At 47.4% G+C, this 10,000-nt stretch overlaps 1 protein-coding gene across 3 annotated transcripts in view; it reads right to left on the minus strand.

Moving 5' to 3' along the window:
- ahcyl2b (adenosylhomocysteinase like 2b) overlaps positions 1–10,000 on the minus strand; it is a gene marked incomplete at both ends in the record, with an annotated part of 60,731 nt that overhangs the window by 7,233 nt on the left and 43,498 nt on the right. For all 3 annotated transcript variants that reach the window (XM_080537949.1, XM_080537947.1, XM_080537948.1), the window contains 9 exons: positions 2,562–2,656; positions 4,490–4,560; positions 4,678–4,766; positions 4,885–4,948; positions 7,146–7,262; positions 7,966–8,072; positions 8,320–8,414; positions 8,781–8,883; positions 9,245–9,345. In XM_080537949.1, coding sequence (XP_080394075.1) covers positions 2,562–2,656; positions 4,490–4,560; positions 4,678–4,766; positions 4,885–4,948; positions 7,146–7,262; positions 7,966–8,072; positions 8,320–8,414; positions 8,781–8,883; positions 9,245–9,345 — 842 coding nt within the window. The remainder of the gene's footprint in view (positions 1–2,561; positions 2,657–4,489; positions 4,561–4,677; positions 4,767–4,884; positions 4,949–7,145; positions 7,263–7,965; positions 8,073–8,319; positions 8,415–8,780; positions 8,884–9,244; positions 9,346–10,000) is intronic.

Below are 10,000 nucleotides of genomic sequence, written 5' to 3' on the forward strand. Positions count from 1 at the left end.
AAACAAAACAAAACAAAAACAAAAAAACAGGGGGGGGGGAGGAGGCCATGTCACATATCAGAAATAAACAGAAAAGAAAATGACAACAAATGCCATAATATATGGGGGGATCACCCCCATCCTCCGTCCTCCATGGACAGCATCCATGTCTTACAGTCCTAAACACAGCGGCAGCACAACACCAGCACAGTAAATAATATTGTGACCCATACATTGTAGATCTGTTACACATTAGTCTTGTGTACTTTCTTGAGTGTAATCCACCAAACCTTTCATTACAATGGCAGCCAGTCTGGTACCAATATAATCTAAGAACGGAGACCAAATCTTATAGAATGTCTTTATCTTACACTTATGTCAGATATTCCATAGGAATCATATCAAAAATTACCTTGTGCCATCCAGCTATTGTAGGCGGTTTGCAGTCTATCCATTTCAGCAATATATTTTTCCTTGCACAAAATGTGAGGATACACAGAAGTCTTTTGGAATGCATACTTTTAAGTTGTTTGTCTGGCAACCCAAACAATAGACACATGGGGTCCTTATCCAATGTAACATCTAGAATTAGATGAATTTTATCCACTATACCTTTCCAGTAATCATCTATATATCTACAAGTCCAAACACAATGAACAAAGCTCCCAACCTCGGTAATACACTTTGTACACATTTCCGATTTGTTATGATCCATTTTATGTCTAAGTTGGGGAGTAATCTGCAAACGTTGTAGTAGTCTAAATTGCGTTTCCTTCGTCCTATTACAGATTGAGATGTCGTTTGCCGATTGCCATATTAGTGACCAAGTTGCTGCATCAGTATTAATGTTCAGGTCATTATTCCAGTCTTTGGGCGTAAATGCAGGTTTGCCTTTATCATATTTCGAAAGTGCTCTATACCCAAGCCCCAGAATGCCTCTCGTCTTTCCAGCAGAGACTATCTCCTCCAGCGGAGAGGGTTGGTGACAGAGGCCAGTGTCTTTTTGGCTATTTAAAAAACTTCGTATCTGAAGGTATCTGAAAAACTCATTTCGTGGTAGGTCATATTTCTTACATAATTGGTCAAATGAAAGTAGTATTTCCGTATCATATAAATGTCCGATAGTAACCATCCCTTTGCTGTCCCACCGCTTGAAACCCCTATCCGTGGCACCAGGGGAGAAGTCTATGTTGCCCCAAACTGGCGAGAGGGAGGATGTAATAATCGTATGTTATAAATAAATAGTAATATAATTGAGATTTCTCACATGAGCCGCGCGCGAATATCCTCACAGAAATTTGTCTCGCGCGATTGTTCAGCCTGCATGGGTAACGTGACTGTCAAGTCAGCCTTGTCAGTCAGTCACTAACGTATGCTAGCCTTCTCACCATGGCTGCATCGGCCCCGTGTCCATTGCCTCACCTTTCCAGGGTTGCACGCAGGCTTCTATGCATACCTGCAACTAGTGTTCCTTCAGAGAGTGTTTAGTGCCAGTGGGCACATACTCACACCTCTCCGAGCACAGCTAAAGGCAGAAAAAGTGAACATTTTGTTGACATTTTTGCACTTTAACCTATCTTGAAGCTTTCAAGTCTCTAAGCCACAAGGCTAGGCTCAGTTTGATGACAGAAAAGTGTCAGTGTTCAAGTTTTGTTTGACAGTATTTTTTTCCTTCATTTATGCAGTGATACCTTATAATTTATCATTACCTTATTTAAGATTTTATTAAAGATTTTTATTTTTGTCAAGATGTTTTTAAAATGATGTTAATGTTATTAACATGATTCAATAAAAATACAACAAAATCTAAGTTAAAGTGATTACAGTGTGTTTTATTGGCATTCCAAATTATTATTATTTTTTTTTTTAAATTCTCGCGATAATATCGTGGATCGCGATTATTTTGCCCACGATAATCGTGACATGACATTTTCTAATCGTCCCACCCCTAGTACACACACGTACACACACGTACACACACACGTACACTACACACACACACACACACGCAGTGTCCAAAACATCTTTAGTGCTTTACTGCATTATTCGTTTTTGTTCGTTTGCATTGTCTGCTCCTAACACACACACACACACACACCAAACACACACCAAACACGCACCAAACACAGGTACGCAGTGTCCAAAACATCTTTAGTGCTTTACTGCATTCCAATTTTTTGTTTGTTTGTATTGTCTGCTCCTTACACACACACACACACACACACACACACACACACACACACACACACACACACACACGTATGCAGTGTCCAAAAAATCTTTAGTGCCTTACTGCATTACCAGTTTTTGTTCATTTGTATTGTCTGCTCCTAACACACACGTACACACACACACACACACACACTCACATTCACACACACACACAGCCAAGTTCTGCTCTGCAGTCTCTTCAATCGCTCAGCGTCATCACAAACACACCTACAGAACCTTATCTAACGCAGCGCAAAAACCCTTCCCCCTCTCCCCCCCTCTCCCTCTGTGAGTGATATCAGCTCAGCTCTGCTGTATCCAGGGCGTCCATATCGACGTTCCATACTGCCCCGCCCAGGCCCGGGACTCACCACGTCGATCTCTGTGTTGGAGTGTCCCATGTTGCACACGATGCAGCCGTTCTTCATGCGGTCCAGGTATTCCCTCACCACCACGTTCTTGTTGCCTGCCGGGGGGGGGGGGGGGGGAAGCGGGGGGGGGGGGGGGGGGGGGGGCAGCGTTAAAACACACCGGTGGTGCTTACGCCCAAACAGTGCTACGCCCAGACACACGTCACTACTATTGCTATTAGTGTTTACGAACTGCTATTAGAGATAGACCCCCTTGATACGGTGTTTAGTGGAGAGAGAGAGAGACAAATGTTGCCTGTACTTCCTGGTTAAAGCTTTGCGTGACAAACTGCTGTAAGGGGGGATATTATTATTATTATTATTGCTTCCTCTGATGTTTACGAGATCAACTCAGAAGATCTGTTTATGTAGATAGACGAGTTACCTGATGCCATCTCCCCATAGTACTTAAGAAGAGTGTTAAATGGAAATGGTGTGAGTGTGTATGTGTGTGTGTGTGTATACTGCAGCAGATTGGAGTGATTAAGGTTGTCTATCCTTCATTTTCAATTAGCTCCCCTGAAGTTGAGCAGCTACAATATGCATGGACACAGTAACACAGGTAATTAACCAGGGACTGATGTGGTCTCTGCTGCAATTAACACTTCTCTGCTCTGCTCTGTCCACAGGTGGGGAGGGGGGGCGGGGCGGCTGTCTACTAATGACATGGAGATGACGGCTGGAGAGTCTGGCTCCTGGGTGTGGGTGTGTAAAGTTTACGTAATGCGTGTGTGTGTATTTGGTGTGGGGTACACAATGTAAGTGTGTGTGTGTGTGTGTGTGTGTGTGTGTCTATGGCGTACACGTGTGTGTGTGTATTTGGTGTGGCGTACACATAATTTATGTGCGTGTGTGTGTGTGTGGCGTACACGTAATGTATGTGTGTATTTGGTGTGGGGTACACGTAATGTATGTGTGTATTTGGTGCGGGGTACACATAATATGTGTGTATTTGGTGCGGGGTACACATAATGTGTGTGTGTATTTGGTGCGGGGTACACATAATATGTGTGTATTTGGTGTGGGGTACACATAATTTGTGTGTGTGTATTTGGTGCGGGGTACACATAATGTAGGTGTGTGTATTTGGTGCGGGGTACACATAATGTAGGTGTGTGTATTTGGTGCGGGGTACACATAATGTGTGTGTGTATTTGGTGCGGGGTACACATAATGTGTGTGTGTATTTGGTGTGGGGTACACAATGTAAGTGTGTGTGTGTGTGTGTCTATGGCGTACACGTGTGTGTGTGTATTTGGTGTGGCGTACACATAATTTATGTGCGTGTGTGTGTGTGTGGCGTACACGTAATGTATGTGTGTATTTGGTGTGGGGTACACATAATTTGTGTGTGTGTATTTGGTGTGGGGTACACATAATGTAGGTGTGTATTTGGTGTGGGGTACACATAATGTAGGTGTGTGTATTTGGTGTGGGGTACACATAATGTAGGTGTGTGTATTTGGTGTGGGGTACACATAATGTAGGTGTGTATTTGGTGCGGGGTACACATAATGTAGGTGTGTGTATTTGGTGCGGGGTACACATAATGTAGGTGTGTGTATTTGGTGCGGGGTACACATAATGTAGGTGTGTATTTGGTGTGGGGTACACATAATGTAGGTGTGTATTTGGTGTGGGGTACACATAATGTAGGTGTGTATTTGGTGCGGGGTACACATAATGTGTGTGTATTTGGTGTGGGGTACACGTAATGTGTGTGTGTATTTGGTGCGGGGTACACATAATGTGTGTGTGTATTTGGTGCGGGGTACACATAATGTGTGTGTATTTGGTGCGGGGTACACATAGTGTTATTATTATTATTATTATATTTGTGTGGCGTGCAGGTAATGTGTGTGTGTGTGTGTGTGTACCCTCCACCCTACCTGTACAGGTGATGACGATGTCCACTTGTCTGATGACTTCATTCAGCTTCACCAGTCTGAAGCCGTCCATGCTGCAGACACACAGACACATACAGTCAAGTAGAGCAACACCGTACTTTACCATAACACCACCGCACAGCCCATTGGCTGCCAGCTTGACCGGCCCGTGGTCTGATTGGTTGACCTACCAGGCCTGCAGGGCGCAGATGGGGTCGATCTCTGTGACGTAGACGATGGAGCCCATGGCCTTGAGGGCGGCACAGCAGCCCTTCCCCACCTGAGGGGACACAGTCACAGTGTTAGTGGTCGGACAGCGCCCTCTGGTGGTCAACTCTGGTCGTTACATCTGAGTCTATTACAGGCTGTGTGTGAAATGCTGACGGGGGCAGACTGACCTCTCCGTATCCACACACCACCACCTGCTTCCCCCCGAACATCACGTCAGTGGTCCTCTTCAGACTGAGGGGAGACGGCAGACAGACAGACAGACAGACAGACAGACAAAGAGAGAGACAGAGAGAGAAACAGACAGAGACAGACAGAGAGACAGACAGTTAGACAGACAGACAGACAGAGAGACAGACAGAGAGACAGAGAGACAGACAGAGAGACAGACAGAGAGACAGGCAGAGAGACAGACAGACAGAGAGACAGACAGACAGAGAGACAGACAGAGAGACAGACAGAGAGACAGACAGACAAAGTTACAATGACATCATCCTTTCAGTCATGAAATCATCCAAGAACGTCATCCATAACGGTGTTCAAACAGAGGAGTAAACACTATATTGAACAAGAGATGTTGGGGAAATAATAATAATAATAATAATAATAAACTATTTGGTACGCATTACAACAACAAACTCTGCCTATGTACAACTATAGGCCTTTTCGCACAGGACTAGTATTATGTGGTGGCCTCCGTAATTTAGAAATGACCCCCCGATGTCTGTGTTTCGTGTGGAGCATTCGGACGGGATAAGCAAAGTCTGTGTTTTACTGACATTCCCACCGGTATTGCGGATCCACACAAGTGCCTGAATTGATAGGTTTCAATGCTTTTTGGACATTAAAAACATATTCACTCAGCTTTATAGCCTGTTAATGTAATAGAAACATTGATAATGTTAGCAGTCATACAATAGCAGTACAACAATGGACAGTGGACAAACCCCGACAACGATATTAAACGTCCAGTTCGACGGCAAGTGATGCATGTCAAGTTACTTGTAGAAACAGATGGGAGGGCTGTTCATTCTGCATCCACGCGTGCAGCTGTTCTGGTTTAGCAGGTTCAGTGGCTGTGCAGAATTACCCCATTTCTTTAGTTTAGGACTTCTATTGCCACGATCGGACATTCAATGTAAGGCCGGTTAGCTCAGTTGGTTAGAGCGTCGGGCTATTGACGTGAAGGTCGCTGGTTCAATACCCATACTGGCCACTCCTTTGTAAAAAGGTCCCAAGCCGTCTTGAAATAACCACTGCGTTGTCTGTGGTTAAAGTAACTGTCTATGGTCCTAGTCCTTCATCAAGTCTAGATGTAAACGTTCAACATTTTGCTGACCATATTCCCATGGAGTATCAACATCAGACTTTTGATATGATGTCATGGCTCTGTGTAACATCCGCTTCATGAACAACAAGGGCAGTGGCAGCTAGGAAGAAAAACAGCCATTGGGCACGCAAAGAGTCATTTATAATACAATTTCAATAAATATATTGTATATATATATAACAAATCCAAAAGAATTTCTTTGTTCGTGCGTTTGATGTAGTAAACCGTGGGTCTTTGTGGCCACTCCGGGCCTCCGTACTTCTCGAAAATGGGGCGGAGGAAACTAACTCACCTCAAAATCACTGACATGTCGATTCGCGCTGGACTACTATTACACACAGGATCTCCAGAACCAGCGGAATACGGTAGGGAATTTCGCGGTGGAATATTCACTGACATTTTTACAGACATGGCCGATTCGCCCGGGATTAAGAACACAGACAACGTCCGGAATAATGACAGATTACGGAGGTCACCACATAATAGTAGTCCCGTGCGAAGAGGGCTTACGTCACATCAAAATCTGTGAATAGATTTTAAAATGTATTTACTGAAGTTAGACAAGTTCAACGGACTAGCGCAGCAGAACGTGTGTGTGTGTGTGTGTGTGGAGGGGGGCCGTCCTACCCGTCCAGGATGGACTCTCTGCAGCAGTACAGGTTGTGTGTATGTGTGTGTGTGTGTGTGTGTGTGTGTGTGTGTGTGTGTGTGTGTGTGTGTGTGTGTGTGGAGGGGGGCCGTCCTACCCGTCCAGGATGGACTCTCTGCAGCAGTACAGGTTGTGTGTGTGTGTGTGTGTGTGTGTGGAGGGGGGCCGTCCTACCCGTCCAGGATGGACTCTCTGCAGCAGTACAGGTTGTGTGTGTGTGTGTGTGTGGAGGGGGGCCGTCCTACCCGTCCAGGATGGACTCTCTGCAGCAGTACAGGTTGTGTGTGTGTGTGTGTGGAGGGGGGCCGTCCTACCCGTCCAGGATGGACTCTCTGCAGCAGTACAGGTTGTGTGTGTGTGTGTGTGTGGGGGGCCGTCCTACCCGTCCAGGATGGACTCTCTGCAGCAGTACAGGTTGTGTGTGAGTGTGTGTGTGTGGGGGGCCGTCCTACCCATCCAGGATGGACTCTCTGCAGCAGTACAGGTTGTCAAACTTCTGCTTGGTGACAGAGTCGTTGACGTTCATGGCGGGAACACACAGCTTCCCCGCCTTAGACAGCTGGTACAACCTGAACACACACACACACACATACACACACACGGGTCAGGGGTTAAAGTTCATGACAGGTACAACCTGAACACACACATAGGGCTTTCACACCGGCAGTTCCGAACGCCGGTTCGCGTTCGCGTGCCGAAACCTCCGAACGTTGGCGCTGTCTGGCGAATGATACACTGGTATGAACGTGGGCTCGTTCGCCAGACAGCGCCAACGTTCGGAGGTTTCGGCACGCGAACGTGAACCGGCGTTCGGAACTGCCGGTGTGTAAGCCCTAACACAGGGTTAAAGTTCATGACAGATCCCACACCCACACCCACACCCACACAGGTCAGAGTTCACAACAGGGTCGAGAGGAGGGCAACATCAGAGGTGGTCGTCACTGACTTGTGGTCTGACACCACCCTGACCTCCCTTCAACTAATGTTTCATTTCTATGTTGCTGTCCACATAAATGTTATACTGTGTATTCATCTATGTTCTTTTGGATTTAAGGACAGTCAGTTGTATCTTGTAGTACCACATATTTCACATTTTTCTTCACTCAAAACCTAACTCATCACCAAACTAGCTCCGTCGTCCCTGAAATAACCCACTACGGCCACTAGATGGCGACGGAAACCCAGAAACGGACTCCTCATAGTCAGTCCGATTCTGAAACACCAGGGCTAAGCGCGGGGGGCAGCACGCTGCTGGGAGGTGGAGACACCCACCTGTGTACCCCGGTGACGCTCTCCTCTACGATGCCCTTGATCTTCTTGAACATGTTGGGGTACTTCTTGTAGATCCAGTGGGTCAGGTCTCCTCCGTCATCCAGGATCTGGTGGGACACGGGACAGACGGACGTTTATTCATATGAAGGTTTTTAAATACACGTGTTGACGTACTGTCTCGCCTGCAAGACACAGGATACACTGTTTGTGTTGTGTGTGTGTGTGTGTGTGTGTGTGTGTGTGTGTGGGGGGGGGTGATTTGAATGATTATAAAAGAGGCAGATGATAGAGTTATTGGTGTGAGTGTGTGTGTGTGTGTGTGTGTGTGTGTGTGTGTGTGTGATCTGGTCTCACCATGTTGGGCTGCCAGCCCTCCAGGTTCACACAGCGGTCGATGCACCACCAGAAGTCGTCCTCCGACTCCCCCTTCCACGCAAACACAGAGAACCCTGAGAGGGAGAGGGGGAGAGAGAGAGGGAGGGAGGGGGAGGGAGAGAGAGAGAGGGAGGGAGGGAGAGGATAGGGAGGGAGAGAGAGAGAGAGAGAGAGAGAGAGAGAGAGAGAGAGAGAGAGAGAGAGAGAGAGAGAGAGAGAGAGAGAGAGAGAGAGAGACACGCACACAAACTCTGTAAGCACAGTCAATCACAGAGAGATGAAACAGGAAGTCAGGAGGGGGAGAGAGGCTCAGACAGCCTTGAGGGGGAGTCAGTCCCCCCCCCCCCCGCCCTCACCCACCCACCCACCCACACACTCTGGTCAGACTACACACACACACACACACACACACACACACACACACACACACACACACTCACCTCCCTCTGCCAGGGCAGCTGCCACCTCGTTCTGAGTGGAGTAGATGTTACACGCGGCCCACCTGCACTGAGCCCCCAGGGCTGACAGGGTCTCCATCAGCACCTACACACACACACACACACACACACACACACACACACACAGAGAGAGACACACAGAGAGAGACACACAGACACACACACACACACACACACACAGAGACAGACACAGACACACACACAGACACACAAACAGACACACACACACACACACACACACACACACAGAGAGACACACAGAGACACACACACCCACACACACACAGAGACAGACACAGACACACACACAGACACACAAACAGACACACACACACACACACACACACACACACACTTTAGTCAGAAGATGCTTACAGCTGTCTCAAGGCCTGTGTCAATCAGAGTGTGTGTGTGTGTGTGTGTGTGTGTGTGTGTGTGGGACTCACGGCAGTCTGGGCGGTGATGTGGGTGCAGCCCACCACCTTGGCCCCGGCTAGGGGCTTCTCCCCCTGGGCTCTCTTCCTCAGAGCCATGAGGGCCGGCATCTCTGGAGGAACACACACACAGAGGTCAGACTACACACACACACACACACACACACACACACACACACTCTGGTCAGACTACACACACACACACACACACACTCTGGTCAGACTACACACACACACACACACACACTCTGGTCAGACTACACACACACACACACACTCTCTGGTCAGACTACACACACACACACACACACACACACACACACACACTCTGGTCAGACTACACACACACACACACACTCTGGTCAGACTACACACACACACACACACACACTCTGGTCAGACTACACACACACACACACTCTCTGGTCAGACTACACACACACACACACACACACACACACTCTGGTCAGACTACACACACACACTCTCTGGTCAGACTACACACACACACACACACACACACACACACACACACACACACACTCTGGTCAGACTACACACACACACACTCTGGTCAGACTACACACACACACTCTGGTCAGACTACACACACACACACACTCTGGTCAGACTACACACACACACACTCTGGTCAGACTACACACACACACACACACACACACACAGGTCACACTACTACACCCACGACTTAACTGATCAGTACAACACACACACTTTAGAAGGCCCATCTCCACACAGACAGACGAA

The sequence above is a fragment of the Nansenia antarctica genome (assembly GCF_963989245.1).
Source record: "Nansenia antarctica genome assembly, chromosome: 8".
NCBI classification, from domain to species: Eukaryota; Metazoa; Chordata; class Actinopteri; order Argentiniformes; family Microstomatidae; genus Nansenia; species Nansenia antarctica.